This window comes from Pavona decussata, unplaced genomic scaffold (assembly GCF_977016875.1).
Source record: "Pavona decussata unplaced genomic scaffold, jaPavDecu1.1 SCAFFOLD_198, whole genome shotgun sequence".
Taxonomy (NCBI): Eukaryota; Metazoa; Cnidaria; class Anthozoa; order Scleractinia; family Agariciidae; genus Pavona; species Pavona decussata.
This window is the reverse complement of record NW_028145606.1, coordinates 444,981-466,167: the sequence shown is the minus strand read 5'-3', so window position 1 is coordinate 466,167 and position 21,187 is coordinate 444,981. Positions and strand designations below refer to the sequence as shown.

At 37.1% G+C, this 21,187-nt stretch overlaps 3 protein-coding genes across 6 annotated transcripts in view; 1 reads left to right on the top strand and 2 right to left on the bottom strand.

The window, feature by feature from the left end:
* Window positions 1–12,373, top strand: part of LOC146461429 (kinesin-like protein KIF22-B) — a 24,254-nt gene extending 11,881 nt beyond the window's left edge. Inside the window, exons 16-20 of one of the 2 annotated variants that reach the window (XR_014857384.1) lie at window positions 330–396; window positions 1,002–1,126; window positions 2,089–2,148; window positions 2,318–2,662; window positions 12,258–12,373. Coding sequence is in view for 1 of the 2 variants with exons in the window: in XM_085086822.1 (XP_084942948.1) it covers window positions 330–396; window positions 1,002–1,126; window positions 2,089–2,148; window positions 2,318–2,350 (285 nt within the window). In the remaining variant the exon portion in view is untranslated. Of the gene's footprint in view, window positions 1–329; window positions 397–1,001; window positions 1,127–2,088; window positions 2,149–2,317; window positions 2,911–12,257 lie in introns of those variants that run through there. The other variant, XM_085086822.1, reaches the window with a different exon arrangement.
* The window catches only part of LOC146461409 (uncharacterized), a 212,028-nt gene continuing 197,138 nt past the window's right edge, over window positions 6,298–21,187 (bottom strand). The window contains exon 7 of the mRNA XM_085086834.1: window positions 6,298–6,311. The gene's annotated coding sequence lies outside the window, so the exon portion shown is untranslated. The remainder of the gene's footprint in view (window positions 6,312–21,187) is intronic.
* LOC146461428 (coiled-coil domain-containing protein 42 homolog) lies at window positions 12,339–21,187 on the bottom strand. Of its 3 annotated transcripts, none has more exons than XM_085086831.1 (11): window positions 21,035–21,187; window positions 20,807–20,912; window positions 18,445–18,549; window positions 17,956–18,041; window positions 17,422–17,536; window positions 16,823–16,879; window positions 16,301–16,375; window positions 16,139–16,174; window positions 15,535–15,656; window positions 14,777–14,861; window positions 12,339–12,556 (listed from the first exon to the last, which is right to left on the bottom strand). In XM_085086831.1, exons 1-11 carry the CDS (start codon window positions 21,088–21,090, stop codon window positions 12,464–12,466), a joined length of 936 nt encoding a protein of 311 aa, XP_084942957.1. In that variant the 5' UTR covers window positions 21,091–21,187; the 3' UTR covers window positions 12,339–12,463. The 3 variants fall into 3 exon arrangements, with proteins under 3 accessions (XP_084942957.1, XP_084942955.1, XP_084942956.1); XM_085086829.1 differs by lacking the exon at window positions 12,339–12,556 and adding an exon at window positions 12,658–12,944 and having other exon boundaries at window positions 14,718–14,861; XM_085086830.1 differs by lacking the exon at window positions 12,339–12,556 and adding an exon at window positions 12,659–12,939 and having other exon boundaries at window positions 14,733–14,861.

Genomic DNA, 21,187 nt, shown 5'->3' with positions numbered 1-21,187 from the left:
TTGACACAAGGCAAGGTTTTGTGCATCTTGTATCGCGACAAAAACGCGATATACATTTTCACAAAAACTTGCAATTGCCACGTGAAGAAACCCTGCAACGGCCATTTCCCGCCTTTTTTCCGTTGCCTCAGTACTTATGAGAAATAATTTGATTAGTCTACGTTTTACGTTTTCTGGGTTGGGTTCAAGGTAGCAGGGCATATTGCTGGGGGGAAAATACTCTTCGTATAAAAATGCTAATGTGCCTCTAAGTTGATTTGATAAAGCTGTCTCGTGTCCAACCGCACAGATCATTGTTTTTATTAAAATACTTGGTATTTTTTCCACAGAACGCCTCCTTGACAGTGGATGAAAATTTTAAAGTCAAAATAAACCGTCACTTGCAGGAAACACACAGTAAGAAACTCAGCGGATTCGTCTTCTGCCACTTGATTATATTATTAAGTGCAAGGCTGTTATTTAACATGTCGACTGTTTGCCTGGGAAACCTAACACTTCACATCCTCGGAGACCCAGGGCCAGTCAGCCATTTTAGGACTCTTGACCTCTGAGTTTCGGGCTCCTTTAGGATGTTTTGATACGCAAACACTGCTACGCAAACACTGCTTTGAAATCTGAGAATGTTAAATCTATTTGTAAGCGTGAGTACGCTGTCAGGAATGAATCAACTTACTACCAACCTCATGGGTTAATCGACCAGAAACAATTAAGTGATTTCTTTGTTAAGGAAGTTCCAAACGCATCAAACTCGAGCCAAAAGCTAAACTTCCATGAGCTTCATATACAACCACGTTAGTCCGGCGTAGGCATGGGGAGTCCGAGCTCCTCTTTCTCCATTTATCTAAAAGGGTATAGACTGATTCCCAAATGGCGAACTTTCCTAAAATTTAAGAGGGTAGAGGGAAGTCCAACATACTTTAGGGAAAATATCTTGGGCATTAAGCAGTAGACGATCTAACGTGGTTTCTTCAATTCTTACATATATTGTAATTTTTCGATAGACAATGAAATTCTGTCAGTTCTTAACAATGGAACCATCAAAGATCTAAAAAAGCTTCAAGGTGTGGGCGAGAAACGCGCGCGGCTGATAGCGGACTGGAGAACAATTCATGGACCCTTCCATCAGGTAAACTGTTGAGTGGATACACTTTGAAAAGTAGCTACAGGTGTTGGGCTGGTGGAAGTAGCAGTATTTGAAACAAAATAGAAATCGTGCATGGTTTAGAAGTTGAATTTAGAGGAAATAAAACGGATAGAATTCGTTTAAATTGAAAAGCGGTACTTGTGTTTTTTTTAGGCCGGACTATCGTATGCAACTTCTTCGGAAAACGAGTTTTTTGTTAGATAGTTGTTCGTCGCTTGTTTCGAATTGTAAATAATGCCATTTTAAGGTGATTCCACCGAAAAAGAAGGAGTATTTAAAATTGTCTAAGACTTGGTCCAGTTCATGACTATGTTATGAGCATTACAAAAATGCTATAAAAAATGGGGGTCACCGTGCTCGTTTTTGTGCAACCTGGATGGCTATTGTAGTAAATAGATGACCCACGAGCTATATATTAGGAACGCTAGTAATCAGAAAAAGGAACTATCATTTCTAGAAAAATTAATTTCTTGCATTAAAATATCGAAGCAGTTCAACAAAATTTACTTTAATCTTACACAACAAACTATTTTAATTGAACTGGAATAAAGATTATGAAAGAAATTAAAGATTTTTCTGCGTGTGCACGTAAGCAACACTACCTAAATACGTGCTTTTTAAAGCATTCAAATAAAAATATCTCAAAGTAGAGTATTAAACTTTTCTTTAAATCGAGATATACAGTGGTCAACCGTATGACATTTAAATTGATGCATTAAAAAATGGGGGTCACCGTGCTCGTTTAGAAAAAAAGGACCATTTATTTTCCTGCCGAGCTTAACCTCCAGGAAATCCCGTAATGTTGTGCGTGCGCGCGCTCGTGCACGCGCTAAATGACGCGAAAAAGTATGCGCAGCAAGGATGCGCAATGCAATTCAGCGGAATCACCTTAAGCTTATATCGTTGACTTACAATTTCTCTTTTGTTACCTTTTTCGTTTTCAGGTACATGATTTGAAACTTATCGATGGATTCACCGATAAAATGGTCTCCACATTCTTAAAGGTACAGCTGATTCACTGCAATATCTTCATTTTAAGGAGGTTGAACAGGGTAGTTACATATAAACGGTCTTTGTTGCGCTTCCCCGATTCCCTGAAACACACCGTTTCACCCTTGGAACTCTAGTTCTCTCTCCTTTAGTGTTTATTGAATTCCTTTCCCCCTTTTGCAGAACAACCTTTTGAGCCGAATCACCTTCAACTGAATGCTGTTCAAAGAAAGTACTGAAACTTACTTTGTTCAAGTAGCGGAAGAAGAAAAGCAGAGCAGTTAGACAAGCGCCAATGGAACAACCGGCTCACAAACCCTTAGGCTTCATCCTTATCGGACTATGCCGTAGGCGCCAGGATACACAAAGCCATATTGGTCTTCGGTTTTATTGTTTTTAGCCGCAAATCTGCGATATTATAAAGAGCAGAGTTTAATACACTTTAAGTCATTACTTTCCAATTTGAAAATATCAAAAGTTACATTTAAAATAGCCAGCGTGCAAACGTCTCCTATTTCTAAAGCCGCCGTTACACGTTGAAACTTCTAGCTGAAACTTGTGTGCAACGGCGCTGCGAAACAAGTTTCATCAGGCGTTGCACCGTGTAACATGGTCGGTTTCGTGAAACTTTTTCGAACTTCCGTTGCGAAACAAGTTTCACGAAAAGTAGAACCGCTTTCTACTTCTGCAACAGTCACAGTGATGAAAAAACAAGAGTTTCACCGTGTAACACCACTTCGTGAAACTTGTTTCGCAGCGCCGTTGCACGCAAGTAGCCGTTGTCAGTAACTTTCGAGAATCCGGCGACAGAAGCGAAAATTCGAATTTTTTTTTTATTTACCCCAAAAGACCCTTTTGGTGAACTATTTTCAAAAATAATATTCAAAAGTTCCAGCGAATTTTTTTTTCGGCAAAAATTAGGAAAGTTCGAAATCGGCCTCAACGTGCCCGATGGCCCGATTGAAATTATGCAAATTAGTACATTTTCAAAACTCTCGTTCAAGACAAGGCAACGTTTTCTCGAGTTGAAACTTTCACAATCATTTTTACATCCCTTTTGCTTGCTTCCAAACTATATTTCATCTCGACCTGAACATTCTTTCATTTGAAGTTAGCAACGTAAAGAATACAATGTTTGCTATTTCTTAGATAGGGTGATTTTAGCCATATTTCAGATGACCATATCATCGGGGGTATACGAATATACTGGTAATGAAATACCTTTTTGGAACGGGTAATTTTTCTTATTTATCATGTTAAAATATTTAGTTTGGCCCGTGAAAAGCGAGCGCGCTAGGTCGAGATGTGTGGAATGCACTTTGACACAATTCGCCATTTCAGCACTTCATGTTCCTCCTGTAACTTTGCACGTGTCAATACAGTTCACGGAAGCTTTTAGATAAAAGCCAAGGTCTCTAGTTTCATTTCATGCTTTAATACACGTAAATAACTAGCTTTAAACTTGAGAGCTCCCCATATTAGCATTAAGTCATCAAATGACTCGTTTCAGGTGAAATTTTCGAGTTTATATTGAGCCGTTCAAGTGAGATGAAAGAGCCGTTCCCAGGGAAACAACTTGAAATCAGTGAAATTAATACCCTGTCTCTCAAATCATGCTACACTTCCAAACTACCGTTATTTTTAAGCTAGAAAGTGTAAATGCTCCCTTTTTGCGTGACCTAAAAGAGAATTTGCCTTAAATATTACGAATAAAGTCCACTGCAATAAAAAACTGAAAAAATCGCGCACCGACGTAAATGTAAACATCAGCCGTTTCTCAACTCGCCACATGGATGAAACGCGTCCGTTGTTTTACCTCTGTATACATTTATGACCAGAAAGTAGAAACAAAAATTCTTCTCTATGCCCATCCATATAAAAACACTTGCCAACCAAGCTTTTGTTTTTCTGTGTGTTTGTCGAAAATACTGAAGAACAGTGCAACATTGTTACTGACTACTTGACTCATTCAATCACAACCGGATAACACGACTGAATACTAGATATAAAGAAATGCTCTTACTTCTCTGCAATCGTTACTCACATTATATCCGGCGATATCACATCCCAGAGGCAAGGCTGAAAGTTGTCTCAAATTTCGCATATTAAAAATTTAAAGTTTTGAACAACGCGAACAACTTTCATTGCGTGACAAGTGAAATGTGATACGCAAGCGCGCGAAAAGCACAGGAATAAGCTATGTCAACATTTGCGCTTGTGATGACAGTGCGAAAATAATTTTTGAAATTACAAGAAGAAATTAAGACAAGTCAAGGTCTGCAAGGTATATTTGATTGCCGGATTGAAACGAAAATCATGTATCCCCCGAATTCTCATCAACAACAACAACAACAACCTTTATTTTCCTCAAAATAAAGCCGAAATTAACTAAAATGAAAAGTAAACAAATCAAGAGCTTTCGAGGTCTCGATGCGGTATTTCAATACTATCCTCAAATATAAAGCTAATATATTTAGGAGAGTAATGTTTTTCTTTCGCCATGGAACCTCTCCGTGCGGATCGATCAACTCAAAAAATGCGCAATATTTGCAATGTGTTACGCTTAATCAATGCAAAAAGGGCGTTCGCTCGCACCTATACAGGCATAAAAGATCCGGCCTATGAAGAAATTCAGGACGAAATAGTGTTGTTGCTAGAAAGGGCAGGTAAAGTGTTTTCATTTGAGTGAAACTAAGAGCATGAAAGAACATTTTATTTCCTTTTCTGATTTTCCCCTATTTTTTTAGAATAGTTGTTCATCATGATCAATGTATGCACTGTGGCTTAACCTAATCCAAATGGAACTCGTAATTAAGTTATATCTTCAACCAATTCCATATAAAGACCACTATAAATTGAATAATCACTAGACTCTGGTACACAGGTTCAAAAGATACTCTCACTGGCCTTTCAAAGGCTGTTTGTGTGGTGGATACTCTGGAGCACGCTAGGAGGATTTAACAAAGACAACGTCAGACTTGAACAGTGACGGCCCGTAAGAGATAACACCGTCTTTTAGACCGAACACGAACATCTGAGAAATACCAGCCGTGCCCCTTGTCCTTTGACACTAGTGCGCGCGCTAGAAAATAAATTAAGGTTAAACTCTTATCTCAAAATTCGATCAGCTCTACCGTCAGCAATAATGCAGAATAATGTTGTGTATTTCCAGTTAACATTTTATCACCATCATTGACTCATCTGAAACTGACATTAAAGCTACGTTAAATATTTGACTGCAATAGGCCTTATCACGGTTTTCGACGCCATTTTGAAGAGTAGGCAAACAGGCTTGAAATAACAGTGTTTGTATGGAAATTCGAAGTCAAATAATTTTCATAAAATGATAAAAGATTGCTGCTGAAAAATTCATGAATTGGAAACTTTTGGCATTAGGAAAAGGATTTTAAGAAAAAAAATTGGAGGGATGTAACTGTGCCAGAAAGCGTCCAGTCATGTTTTGAACTTTCCATACATTTTCCTGTATTTTTTTTCCTGCGAACTATTTTTAGTACTTCAGTTCACGGCTGGTTCGCTTTACAGACAAATGTATGGAAAGTTCAAAACACGACTGGACGCTTTCTGGCACAGTTACATCCCTCCAATTTTTTTTTCTTAAAATCCTTTTCCTAATGCCAAAAGTTTCCAATTCATGAATTTTTCAGCAGCAATGTTTTATGAAAATTATTTGACATCGAATTTCTATACAAACACTGTTATTTCAAGTCTGTTTGCCTACTCGTCAAAATGGCGTCGAAAACCGTGATAAGGCCTATTGTATTTTAACAAGTTAACCCGAAAAGAATTCTTTTTTTTTTTTTCGTTCCATTCATGGTAAACGTCCTTATTGCATTGATTAACCGTATAACACATTGCAAATCTTGCGCACCTTTTGAGCTTGATCCACAACTTTTGAGCATTGATCCATGGCGAAAGACAAACTTCACTCTCCTAAGTGTATTAGCTTTTTGTTTGAGGATAGTATTGATATACCGCATTGAGGTTTCAAAAGGTCTTAATTTGTTGACTTGATTTGTAAATTAATTTCGGTTTTACTTTTCCTGTAATGTTATTGATGAGAATCCGACACAGACAATACAGAGTGAATCTCGGAGGAGGAAAACTACATGATTTTCGTTTCAGTCCATTAAATATACCTTGCAAACCTTGACTTGTCTCAATTTCATCTTGTAATTTCAAATTGTTTTCGCACTGTCATCACTGACAAGCGCAAATATTGACAAAGCTTATTACTGTTCTTTTCGCACGCTTGCGTATCACATTTCACTTGTCACGCAATGAAAGTTATTGGCGTTCCTGCGTTGTTCAAAACTTTAAATTTCTAATATGCGGAATTTGAGACAACTTTCAGCCTTGCCTCGGGGATGTGACATCGCCGTATATAATGTGAGTAACGATTGCAGAGAAGTAAGAGCATTTCTTTATATCTAGTATTCAGTCGTGTTATCCGGTTGTGATTGAATGAGTCAAGTAGTCAGTAACAATGTTGCACTGTTCTTCAGTATTTTCGACAAACACACAGAAAAACAAAAGCTTGGTTGGCAAGTGTTTTTATATAGATGGGCATAGAGAAGAATTTTTGTTTCTACTTTCTGGTCATAAATGTATACAGAGGTAAAACAACGGACGCGTTTCATCCATGTGGCGAGTTGAGAAACGGCTGATGTTTACATTTACGTCGGTGCGCGATTTTTTCAGTTTTTTATTGCAGTGGACTTTATTCGTAATATTTAAGGCAAATTCTCTTTTAGGTCACGCAAAAAGGGAGCATTTACACTTTCTAGCTTAAAAATAACGGTAGTTTGGAAGTGTAGCATGATTTGAGAGACAGGGTATTAATTTCACTGATTTCAAGTTGTTTCCCTGGGAACGGCTCTTTCATCTCACTTGAACGGCTCAATATAAACTCGAAAATTTCACCTGAAACGAGTCATTTGATGACTTAATGCTAATATGGGGAGCTCTCAAGTTTAAAGCTAGTTATTTACGTGTATTAAAGCATGAAATGAAACTAGAGACCTTGGCTTTTATCTAAAAGCTTCCGTGAACTGTATTGACACGTGCAAAGTGGGAATTCATATTTTTACAAACTTTTTAAAAAACTTTATTAGTACTAATAAATTGTTTTTGAGCAAAAAACTTTACTAGTTTATATATAAATATTTATTTTCCAAAAATTAAATTAAATGGAAAATCTTGCAAAAAAGGAAATTTAGTTTTTTGCCCTATGAATTTATTAGTATATCTTTATAAGAACTATACTGTTAAATAGGATTTTTTGCAAAAAAGGAATCGACTTTTTTGCGAGATAAATTTACTAGTATATCATATTATTACAAGCTTAAAGGCTGGGGAAATCGGGCAAAAAAGAAATCGACTTTTTTGCCAGATAACTTTACTAGTTTATCATATTATTGCAAGCTTAAAGGCTGGGGAAATCGGGCTAAAAAGAAATCAACTTTTTTGCCAGATAACTTTACTAGTATATCATATTATTACAAGCTTAAAGGCTGGGGAAATCGGGCAAAAAAGAAATCGACTTTTTTGCCAGATAAATTTACTAGTATATCATATTATTACAAGCTTAAAGGCTGGGGAAATCGGGCAAAAAAGAAATCGACTTTTTTGCCAGATAACTTTACTAGTATATCATATTATTACAAGCTTAAAGGCTGGGGAAATCGGGCAAAAAAGAAATCGACTTTTTTGCCAGATAAATTTACTAGTATATCATATTATTACAAGCTTAAAGGCTGGGGAAATCGAGCAAAAAAGAAATCGACTTTTTTGCCAGATAACTTTACTAGTATATCATATTATTGCAAGCTTAAAGGCTGGGGAAATCGGGCAAAAAAGAAATCGACTTTTTTGCCAGATAACTTTACTAGTATATTATATTATTACAAGCTTAAAGGCTGGTGAAATCGGGCAAAAAAGAAATCGACCTTTTTGCCAGATAAATTTACTAGTATAACAAAATCAAAATAACTGTAATGGCCGAGAAATCGGGCCAAAAAGAAATGATCCCGCAAATGATCCCCGGACCAGAAATGATCCCTAGACCAGAAATGATCCCCGGACGGGAAATGATCCCCATATTGGACCGCAAATGATCCCTGATCGCATAAATATAGAACGGAATGGACTCAAATTTGGACAGTGGATTTAAACTTTATAGAATTCCTTTTTTTTTTTTAATAACAACACTCGTTATAATTAAGCTATCTGGATGCAAATTTCTCAACTTTAAAAATTATAATATAGCAGCACAGTACAACAGAACAATTTACCCATAAACTGTAACATACATGTATATGATGCACTTATACCATCACAATGTTTAAAATGTGCACGAATTGTACGAAACTCTTCCAAATTAAAGAGCGGGTAAGTTAAGACTTTCGCAAGTTTTATTTTATTTAATTTTTTTTTTCGAAAAAGGAAGGAGAATCGGTCAATGCACTTCAGATGGCGGTCAAATCTCACCCACTATCGTCGCCTTTGTTCTTAATCGGATCTTAGTCTTAAGCATAACGTTCAAGCCTCGGTCTTCCAAAACTATGAAGTTTACATACAAAAGGTTATTTCCTAAGTAAATCGTACTAAAACTTGTAATTTTATACATTTGAATATCTAACTTAGGTAATGCCATGTCTAGATATGGAAATACATGAATAAATTGTTGTTGTTGTTGTTGTTGTAATATTTGCCAATACGTTATCGCGTAATATGTTGATTTTGTCTTTCGTTTTCGTTTTGCCGCTTTATCGTTTTTTTTCTATATTTTGTTTTACAAAACACTCTGTCGTCGGCATAGACCTACAGGAGACCATTGTCGCCCTCCATGGCGAGCCGCATAAAAATATTAGCAACCGATTTTGCCATCCAATTTTTTCCTCGATCCGGCTACAGGAGGAATATTGTTTACGGGAGTGCTTTTGATAGTTTAAAACCACATTTTCGGTGCAATACGAGTCTCACCCATCCCATTGTAAAAAGTTCACAGCAATCAACATTCACTCACTGCGTGCAGTCGATTATTTCCGGTTCAGTCAAAAACCTTCGAACAATTGAAAAATCCGGAGTAAAATAATTAAACACGGCAAAGCAAAGGCGACACACCCGATTGCTCGTCCTTTATACTGGCGATACACCCGAGATAAGAACGGCCGAGTTCAAAATCTCCCTCTGAAGAAATTTCTATTAAATATATCAGAGTTAGCCGGCTCACGCAGCAAAGGCGACGCACCCAATTACTTTTGTTCTCAGGCGACACACCTGATAGCCTGCGAACGTAGACGTATTTCCGGCTGTCGAGAGAATTCCGGCGAAGAAAATCTCGACAGCCGGAAATACGTCTGCGTTCGCAAGCTACACACCTGAGAGAACAACTGGCATGTATGTTCCAGTTTATGTAAAGCAAATTGTTCTGTTGCACTGAGCTGCTACATTATAATTTTTAAAGTCGTGAAATTTATATGCATATAGCTTAATATAACGACTGGGGTCAAGGGAAAAAAACGAAGTGTTTAAAATTTAAATCCACTGTCCAAAATTTGAGTCCATTCCATTCAATATTTATGGCGAGACGATCGGGGATAATCTGGGAATCATTTCCCGTCCGGGGATCATTTGCGGTTCAATTTGGGGATCATTTCCAGTCCGGGGATCATTTGCGGGCCTGTACACATGCTAGTAAACAAATCGGGCGAAAAAGCAGATTTCCTTTCCACCAGTTTGCCATTTACTAGTGTTAGATATACTAAAACATACTAAACAAATCGGGCAAAAAAGCACATTTCCTTTCCACCAGTTTTCCATTTACTAGTGTTTTATATACTTAAAATATACTAGTAAACGAATCGGGCAAAAAAGCGCATTTCCTTTCCACCAGTTTTCCATTTACTAGTGTTTATATAGTTAAAAGATACTAGTAAACAAATCGGGCAAAAAAGCACATTTCCTTTCCACCAGTTTTCCATTTACTAGTGTTTATATAGTTAAAAGATACTAGTAAACAAATCGGGCAAAAAAGCACATTTCCTTTCCACCAGTTTTCCATTTACTAGTGTTTATATAGTTAAAAGATACTAGTAAACAAATCGGGCAAAAAAGCACATTTCTTTTCCACCAGTTTTCCATTTACTAGTGTTTATATAGTTAAAAGATACTAGTAAGCAAATCGGGCAAAAAAGCGCATTTCCTTTCCACCAGTTTTCCATTTACTAGTGTTTATATAGTTAAAAGATACTAGTAAGCAAATCGGGCAAAAAAGCGCATTTCCTTTCCACCAGTTTTCCATTTACTAGTGTTTATATAGTTAAAAGATACTAGTAAACAAATCGGGCAAAAAAGCGCATTTCCTTTCCACCAGTTTTCCATTTACTAGTGTTTATATAGTTAAAAGATACTAGTAAGCAAATCGGGCAAAAAAGCACATTTCCTTTCCACCAGTTTTCCATTTACTAGTGTTTATATAGTTAAAAGATACTAGTAAACAAATCGGGCAAAAAAGCGCATTTCCTTTCCACCAGTTTGCCATTTACTAGTGTCTATATAGTTAAAAGATACTAGTAAACAAATCGGGCAAAAAAGCACATTTCCTTTCCACCAGTTTTCATTTACTAGTGTTTATATAGTTAAAAGATACTAGTAAACAAATCGGGCAAAAAAGCACATTTCCTTTCCACCAGTTTTCCATTTACTAGTGTTTATATAGTTAAAAGATACTAGTAAACAAATCGGGCAAAAAAGCACATTTCCTTTCCACCAGTTTTCCATTTACTAGTGTTTATATAGTTAAAAGATACTAGTAAACAAATCGGGCAAAAAAGCACATTTCCTTTCCACCAGTTTTCCATTTACTAGTGTTTATATAGTTAAAAGATACTAGTAAACAAATCGGGCAAAAAAGCACATTTCCTTTCCACCAGTTTTCCATTTACTAGTGTTTATATAGTTAAAAGATACTAGTAAACAAATCGGGCAAAAAAGCGCATTTTCTTTCCACCAGCTTTCAATTTACTAGTGTTTATAAAGTTAAAAGATACTAGTAAGCAAATCGGGCAAAAAAGCACATTTCCTTTCCACCAGTTTGCCATTTACTAGTGTTTATATAGTTAAAAGATACTAGTAAACAAATCGGGCAAAAAAGCACATTTCCTTTCCACCAGTTTTCCATTTACTAGTGTTTATATAGTTAAAAGATACTAGTAAACAAATCGGGCAAAAAAGCACATTTCTTTTCCACCAGTTTTCCATTTACTAGTGTTTATATAGTTAAAAGATACTAGTAAACAAATCGGGCAAAAAAGCATATTTCTTTTCCACCAGTTTGCCATTTACTAGTATATAATGTGATAACATTGTAAAAGTTAATAGTATTATCACTGTTAAAGTTTTTTGCAAGAAATTTTTTTATTAGTACTAGTAAAACTTTTTAAAAACTTTGCAAATATCTGATTACCCGTGCAAAGTTACAGGAGGAACATGAAGTGCTGAAATGGCGAATTGTGTCAAAGTGCATTCCACACATCTCGACCTAGCGCGCTCGCTTTTCACGGGCCAAACTAAATATTTTAACATGATAAATAAGAAAAATTACCCGTTCCAAAAAGGTATTTCATTACCAGTATATTCGTATACCCCCGATGATATGGTCATCTGAAATATGGCTAAAATCACCCTATCTAAGAAATAGCAAACATTGTATTCTTTACGTTGCTAACTTCAAATGAAAGAATGTTCAGGTCGAGGTAAAATATAGTTTGGAAGCAAGCAAAAGGGATGTAAAAACGATTGTGAAAGTTTCAACTCGAGAAAACGTTGCCTTGTCTTGAACGAGAGTTTTGAAAATGTACTAATTTGCATAATTTCAATCGGGCCATCGGGCACGTTGAGGCCGATTTCGAACTTTCCTAATTTTTGCCGAAAAAAAAATTCGCTGGAACTTTTGAATATTATTTTTGAAAATAGTTCACCAAAAGGGTCTTTTGGGGCAAATAAAAAAAAATTCGAATTTTCGCTTCTGTCGCCGGATTCTCGAAAGTTACTGACAACGGCTCTTAAAAGTTTCAACGTGTAACGACGGCTTAAACGCAAGCGTAAGAATTACTCTTCAGAGACAAACCCTTCCAGTGCGACATACCAAGAGCAACACTGCATTATGTTCTCACTGATTGTCCCTAGTTTATCAATAAAATGACTTCAAGACCACAATTTTTTCAGGTTATTTATTTGATAACATTAATAAATCTTGATACAATATTTACAACTTTCTACAATTCTCCGTGTAAGCTAGTCCAGTGTTCAGCTCATTGCTGACGGCGGATTGGTGGCCGCGGTCTCCGCTCTTTTGATATCATTCGTGATTTGTGTCAGGTCCTGGATGAATACTTGAATCTACAAAAAACAATACAGTAGTATGTCGTTCATGGTGTTATTTTAAGAAAATCGGCCAAAAACTGCTCAACCTTGAGCTTGAGGGTGTGTAGCGATAGCCGATAATTGGCTAGTTCCTGTGTGGCTTTTCCCCCAGTCCCTTCACAGGGAATTCATTTCGCGGACTTATCCGAGACCAACGACCGACGATTCTGGTACCTTTTAGGGGTTCTTTTCAAAATTTCCGACGATCACCCCCGTCACCTTTATATGGGAGTCCCGCCCACCTCCCCGGGCTTAAACCAGGCCTGCTGACTTTCAAGGTCTACCAAGCTTTGTCTCTGTATCAGGAAAGGTTGGTGTAAAGATGAAGAAAATAAAAATTAACGGAAAAGAAATACCAACTATACTCAACCAAGGGACCGTTCATTTTTTATGAGCATGGGGGGGCTGGTGGGATTTGGTTAATTGCCACTACGAAACTGTATGACCCCCCCCCCCCCCTAGCATGCAATTTTTTTCCACATGGCTCCCCCCCCCCCCCAAGCAGAAACTATTTTTTCTGATGACCCCCCTCTCGCCCAACCAGAAACAAATCATACTCCTAACTTTAGCAAAACGCTTATGTACTGTTTATATCAAAGATAAACGTAATTGTTACTGTGATTTCTTTACAGTACTATTAAAAAGTTACCGTTCTCTGCTTAGGTAAAGATTTCTCTTGTTTAAAAAAAACGTTTTATAGATAGCAACACGTTTACGGCGACGGCAAACCCTAAATTTCCATTTAGATTCTTAGAGAACTATAAAAATTAATCAAGCAAACGTTTAACGTGAAATTACTCCCCTTCGAGTAGAAACAATTAATACACGTACAGATCTGACTAACAAAATACGGATCGAAGCATACCACTCAACGATTACGAGTCATATTAAACAGAAAAAAAACAGCGGACACACAGATATCAGGCGCGTAGGTAAGGGTTAGATAGGGGTGTTTGTTGAGCGCCGGAGGCGCTCTTACTAGGGGGGTCCGGGGGCATGCTCCCCCGGAAATTTTTAAAAATCTAGGTTCCCAGAAACCTCATTTCCTGCATTTTGAGACCCATTTTAGGCAAATCACAAATTTGTTTTACAGCAGCTTTTTAAGCTATATACATCATTTCTGCGGCATAATTGTCTCAACTTAAACAAGAAAGTTCAATGTACATTCCGCACCCTGTCAAGTTCTGATAGCTATTCGATCAGTGCTGATAGTCATACACCAAGCTGGTAAACTGCATCATTCTCGGGTGTAGGCCTTCAAAAAAATTGACTATCTCGTCAAGATTGACAGGCATATCATACTTGATATGCATTAGAGCCAGGGCGGACATTCTACTCTCTCGCATGGTACACCTCATGTAGTTGTTCAACCTCCTCATTGTGCTTTTTCTTCCGCCATTATTGATCTTCAAAGGGGGTTCGTTCGAACCACCCCTCCTACACGCCTGGATATTAAAGTACTGCTATTAAAAATGACAGTTACAAGCTTTTCTGAAGATGGCCTACGGCTCAGATTTACCGTCAACTGAAGTCACCAACAACAGTTCTATTATTAAAAACTAATCTGGATGTTCACACTAGGCATACTACTGAGTCTACTGATACTCCTGGATTCAAATAATTTACTAATCAACAGTCTTTATAAAAGTGAGTACTATTAAACAGAACATTAAACAATCTATTGATATAGTTCTGAGTACAACCACTTAATAGAAAACTACTCCCCCACGGATGATTCAATAGTGAGACTGTTACGTTTTTATATTAATTTGAACTTGTACAAACATAGGTGTCTACTTCAGTTTATATTCATTATTGCTTTTCCAACAGATATGCCTCATTTCCTCCGTTGTTGTTAATATGAAATGCAGATTTCGACCTCAGTATGTAAAACAAATTAAAAGTGGTTAGGAAAATCGTATTAAATAAAATTGAAATAATATTCAATTTCTTCATCTGTTTCTGTGTTGAGCCACTTTCAATTTCCCCTACTAGCCAATTATTGCTGGTGACCCCCCCCCCCCCTTTCACTCAATTTTTTTTGGTAGCCCCCCCCCCCCTTTAGTGCCATTTTTTTTCTCGTGCCCCCCCCCCCCCCTAAATCCCACCAGCCCCCCCATGCTCATAAAAAATGAACGGTCCCCAAGCACACGCTAAACGCCTGTTTTCCATTACTGCCCCAACATTAAGTCTTACCTTTTCCAGCTGTTTCTCCGTGAGTTCTATGACGGTGCTCTGTTTTAAATGTCTGTTTACAAGCATAAACAGGTTGTGGGTCGCCCTGGAATGAAACGAAGCAACCTTGAATTAATAGGCAGGATAAACGAGTTTTCAATTGAGCGTCGCAAGTAATTTCGCGTTTGTTTTGGTTTTGCTTTACTGCTCTGTGATTGGTTAGCAAAACTCGCGCCACTTTCTCATCCAATGAGAAGCCAAACGCAAACCAATCGTGTTACGGTGTTCTGGCTGCACGCGTTTTCCCGCGCTTGTCGCCGGTCACATGTATTTTCTTCGAGTTCTGATTGATTCATTGCGTCGTTTGCATCTATCTTGATTGTTCAGAGCAATTTCTTTGGTTTTGGTTTTACGCCACACAATTGAAATCCGCTAAGTTCTGTAGAATAACATGGAAACTTCATTATATTCGAAAGAAAATGGGGCAATAATGATTGGAGGCTGAAAATTAAATACCGCAAAATACATTCATTCGGAGGACGTTTCAAGGTTCTTGTTTTCAGAGAAGGTCTACTACCGGGTCTGACAAAAAACCCGTTTACAACACCTGATGTTCAGTCAATGGCATTGGCCTTATTCAGGAGGGCTCAGTTGCGTTTCTAATAAAATCGGTACGCATTGCGTACATGTGAGTAGTACTGTGCACGCGCTGCGGGCTACACAGTGCACTACCCACAATTAGGGAGACTTATATTCGGGAGGTTACGGTAATCACACACATTTTGATTCTTCCTAAAAGCAGAGTTTTCTTGGCGGCTGTATTCTGTATGTGAGTCCACTGTGATTCCCATTTGACTGCAACACTCTGAGCACGCTCCAGCTGCGTCTGTAATTGCGCCAGCTGGTGAAGTTAAAAGGAAACGAAAAGCAGATTAGCTGTGTCATCAAGGTCCACATCAACGTGATCTTAATTTGGTGTCGGCTGACTAAACACCAAAAATTTTGTTGAGTTTTTCTTGGCTCACGAGCTTTCAGCAAAAAAAACCTCACTCGGTTCTGGGCCTCATAAACATCACCGAAAAAATTATTTTGGCTTTAAAATTTGAGTTGACAAGGAAATATTCAGCTAGAAAGAGTCAGCATTGCTAGCTAAACAAGAAAAGTGAGGTTTGAATATCATTTTCATTTTTTACTGCTGGATAGAGAGGTGGCTCAATGCAATAAAAACACCATCTTTTGAGGTTGAGAAAGCAGGGTGCAGGCAGAGTCCACCATCTATTTTGTGGTTTGGTGGGCCCTGTTCGAGTATAGTTGTTTTGATCAATTCCCTAACAAGTTATGATGATAAAATTGGCATCGCTCCAGATCAGAAGTCAAACCTACTTGGTTGTTGTAGTTTAGGATTTCATTGTTCTTTTCCTGTGAAATAAAAAAAAGAAAAGACAAAACTTTTAATTACTGAAGTTCAAACACAGTAGAAAGTAGTAAAACAGTAGAAAATTATCACTTTTATAATATCAATTTTATTCATGACATGGGACAAACCTCGGTGAACTTGACTAATCTTCCTTTCTCCTTCTCGTATTTTTCTTGGTTTTTAGTTTCCCTTTCCAGCAGGTCCTGAATGCAAATTGATAAAATACAACTTCTGTTAAGGAAGTACTACCACTGAAACAACTAAAAATACACAAAAACTGAAAACAATAATTGTTTTCAATTTTTGGAATTATTCCAAACTTTAATTAATAGACCAAAATAACACAAAATAATGTGGTTGTGGTCATAGTGAAAACAAAAAAACACCAGGTCAGTGAGTTGAGAAACAACACTGATTCAGATGTGTCACAATTCATCAAAAGGGGAAATGCTTTCAGAAATTCTCAGCTCAATTCAATGGGCTAAAATGGCATTGAAAAAATTATTACTTTCTTTGGTCCGACACCTTTTGAAATTCTAAAAAGGTCTAGGAACAAAATTTAATAGAAAAATAACTAGGCTCGAGGTAACTTGGGTAACAGGAGCCACAGACAGTAGTTTTGTTTTTGCTTAGCCTTATTTGATTCATACCTGATGAGTTGCTGTGAGAGTATCATATCTGGCAATCACTTCTCGAATTTCCTGAAACTAAAACAAAGGAAGTATGACTGTAACACTGAACACTAAATCAGATTTCATAAGCAAAAATAATATGAATAAACAGAAAAATTTCCTTTGGGGGAACAGGGATGGTGCAGTGGCGAAAGCACTCGCCTCCCACTAACGTGGCCTGGGTTTAATTTCCAGACTCGGCATCATATGTAGGTTGAGTTTGATGTTGGTTCTCATTCTTGCTCCGAGAGGTTTTTCTTCGGGTACTCCGGCTTTCTCCTCTCCTCAAAAACCAACATTTCCAAATTCTAATTCGATCTGGATTATTGCCAAGCATTAATTTTTTTTTGTGAGCCTCTGGCTCGGGAGATTGTGCAGGGACTCCCCGTGTTATTGACATTAAATAAATTACTTTACTGTGATGTTTATGTAGAGGATTTTTACCTGAATTTGCACAAGGATATTAATTATTTTACACATCTAAAACAACACCCCAATAAACCTCATAGACAAGGCCATGTCATTCACAACTTCATCCTCTTTAGTTAGTAATAATTACTAAATAGTGTCCTCAATACCTCTTCAGCAGACTCCAAAACCTTCTCAAGGTACTGTTGAAAAATGACATTCTTTTCCAATTTAAACTGAATATGATCTCGATCTTTCATCAAAGCTGACGTTTCTTCTTTTAACCTGAAAAGCATAAAAAGGTAAAGCTTTAATCTACAGAGAAATCAAGGGATAGCTGTTGAATTCATTTGGTAGCTCAATATAGTAGTTTCTATTGACAGTTGATCACTCTGCACTGCAACGATTGCTGTAAAATAATAAACATGTTATTCAGAATCAGATTCGTGGATATTGTAAATAGTGTTACATATTGATACAAATTTAGTTTGGTAAATAATGTTAGTATTGTAAGCAGTGTTTTGTGTTGTAAGTAATGTGTGGTACTTAAATTAAAAAATATTACAGCCAAAAAAAAACAAATTGGAAAATTTCCAACTTAAGGCTGTTTTCCAAATGTCAGGGACATGTGTCTCTGAAAAGCTGCTGGGCTACTACTGTAAACTAGTGAACTTAATATAGCTATAGATAATAAAAAAATGTACCTTGCAATTTCTCTATCCTTTGCTCTCCTCATTTCCCGTTCTTCAGCTGCCTTTTTAAGTGCTCTAGCTCTCTTAGAGTCATTTTCCTAAAATACAAAAAAAAATTTAAAATTAGAAAATTTTTCCATTACCTGCTAAATTATGTTTAGTTTTTGATATTCTTATAATGATGTATTATTTAGTAATGACATTCAGTAATGGCAAACGCGGAAAAAGAAATTCCGAGTGCTCCTATCAGGAGTCGAACCTAAGACCTTCTGATAATACTAGTTCAGATGCTCTACCACTGATCTATGGGAGACTCGTGGGAGATAAGGCCATTAAACTAGGTTCATGTTCATTTTATTCTTAGTATTAACTTGCCTCATCTTTTTCCAACCTGACTTCAAATAATGGCATAATATTTGTGAGTTATGTCATTGAATATAGTTAAATGAAATTAAAAAAAAAATACTATTGATGCCATTTGAAAAGAACAAAGTAACACACCTTAAGAAATTTATCAAACTTTAACAGTGATTCTTTCAGCTGGTACTCTTTCCTTTCAAGTTCTTCTCGTCTTTGTTGAAGACTCTCCATCTTCATTTGGAACTCCTGGTATTAACAAAAAAAAAACATTGAAACTACAAGTAGGAGTAAGGAAAATAAAAACCTGATAGGACATATCATTTGTGGAGATGCATTAAATAGACAGGGCCTATTAAAAGACTTGTAAAATTGTTGGGTTACTTCCTTCGCCTAATTTTGAGGTGCTCAGTCTAAACTTTGACTAAGATGGTCAGGAAATGTTTTAAGCTTACTGTTACATCATACATGCCAACTTTCCAGGATTATCTGGGAGTCTCCTGGATACAGAATAAATCTCCTGATCTCCAGTACAGGTAGCTGAATCTCCCAGATAAAAGCAACGTTTGACATAAATTATATCCTTGACATTCAACTAAGCTTTTGACAAATAACTTTCCCAAAATCCACAAAGTTTCAGTTTACATATTCATGTCATGGTTCCTGAGTGCTTTTCTGTGCATCATCTGTTGTAGACATTTCTGGAAACTACAAGAAACAAGTCGACTTTGTGGGAAAATGAGGTTTTGTAGTGGATTTTGGAGATGGTCAAGGGGTTGATTGAGCCATTTTGGGGGAAGGGGTGGGTTGATAATTAAGAGTTGGGGAACTACCGGCAATTTGTATGAATACAAATTTTGCCGTTTCCTGACCATCCCAGATGTTGTCATTATTGGATGAAAGTACAGTCTGTACCATGGCCAGCGACTATCGATGATTATAAAAAATAGAGATGCAGGGAAAAGTCAACCATTTTGTTTGTTTGTTTGTTTCGGTTTTTTTAACCTTTTGTGACAGTTGAGCAGCATCCAAGTGTTTCTTACCAAACTAAACAATTTGCCAGCATTCTCAAACAGATTCTGTATTTTCATGTATTTTCTGTATTTGCCGACCATTGCAGAAATCTAGTTGCACTTGACAGGGATGGGACATTCCATTTTTTATCTGCTCCCACCCCTGCTAAGGATGGCAGGAATCCAACACCTCCAATTTTTGTTGGCACCCTTTGAAGAAAAAAAAAATCTAAGGGGTTGATTTTTTTTGTGGTGCCTTGAAAAATCAATCTGAGGGGTAAGCAAAAACTTGCCATCCTTAACGGGGGGGGGGGGGGGGGGGGGGTTTGCAGGTTAAAAGAAACACTCCTGATTTATTATTATTACTAGAAATACGTGACTCGCAAAACCTCGCGAAGCTAGGGCTAGGTGGAAAACCCTCTTTACTCGTACTGCAGCATCAAATGAGGAGATTACGTAAAAGGGGCATAGGATTTTTTTTTATGAGCATGGTCTTTTCGTAGTTCCACATGCTAGTTTGCGGTTGAAAATCTATTTCTGACGCGTACGTAATGTACAACGGGCGTGCAGCGCTGTCATGTTCGATGAATTTATTTCCCACGGAAAATTATTTTACCGCAGCCACAAACGTGTAATTTCTTCAATGCAATCTTTCACAAAAAAGATTTCTAAAAGAAAGGGAAAATATTCTGGAGAGATAGTTCTCTATCCAGTGAATATTGATGAACATTGCAGTTGAAATTTGATCATGCACGCATATTTTTTCCGATGTATGCAAATTTTTTTCAGACGACGCCAGACAGTCTGACGTCATTCATACTTTGTTTGCGCACTGTTGCCAGGCAACAGCACGGACACCTTCACAGAAATATATAAACATACATATATATAAATATATGTTCGGCTCGAGTTCGCACGGCTTAGCTCCCGAGTGCGACCTTCGGCCCGACAAATTTATTAACCTCGCTACGCTCGGGCCTTCGGCCCTCACTTCGCGAGGAATTATTATTATTATTATTATTATTATTATTATTATTATTATTATTATTATTATAAAGATCTGCACTCATCTGTCTTAGAGGTTCTAGGGCAATACAAAGAATTCAATGTGACATCAAGAATGCGAACATTGACACTGAAACTGCAGAAGGGGCCATTTGAGGGATGCTTATTTTATTTTATTTTTATTTGTTTGTGTGGTCAAGTGGAGCTGATTTTAAAATACTGAATTCATTTTTTAAACTTTATGACATTCGTTTTTATTAAAGAAAAAAAAACATTGTGCTTTAAAATAGTCCCTTTTTAATCGAAATGAATTGTAAATAGGTTTTAATAGTTCTTTTTTTTACTTTTAGCTTGTAAATAGCAATTTGCTTGGAATATGTCGGGAAACAGCGCAATCCCCGATCATCTGGGTTTTTGCTATAAACATTTCAAATCCAAAGTACTTGCTTAATATTTAAGCTTAATAATATAATGACATTTCTACATGCCTCTTTCTGAGCCGCTAGTGCTTGCTCTACTTCCGACATTTCTCGTCGTTTTTCCAGTAGCCGTGTAGCAGGTGTGAGATGATCGTCCTCCCGCTCGGGCATTTTGCTGATTAAAAGAACAAAATATAAAAAGTGACTCTCAGAACAACGGTACAACAACATATCATTACAATAAATCTCATAGAACTTCATAATTTACGCAAACTTTAGTCATCATTCGACACTTACACGAGGAGTTTATCCTCAAATGTTGTTCTAAAATATTCTTCCAAGTTGACAGTCATTTTGAAATGTTTTTACGGCCAAAAAAATCGGTACATTCAACTTTCACCCTTTCTTTAGAGCCAAGATGGCGCCGTTGCTATGGGAATGCGGAAATCA

Coding starts and splice junctions, on each gene's coding strand:
- LOC146461428 (XM_085086829.1), bottom strand. CDS start 21,090: ATGACTGTCAACTTGGAAGAATATTTTAGAACAACATTTGAGGATAAA. Junction 17,537..17,955: donor AAGGATAGAGAAATTGCAAG/GTACATTTTTTT, acceptor TATGCTTTTCAG/GTTAAAAGAAGAAACGTCAG. Junction 16,376..16,822: donor CTCTCACAGCAACTCATCAG/GTATGAATCAAA, acceptor ATTTGCATTCAG/GACCTGCTGGAAAGGGAAAC.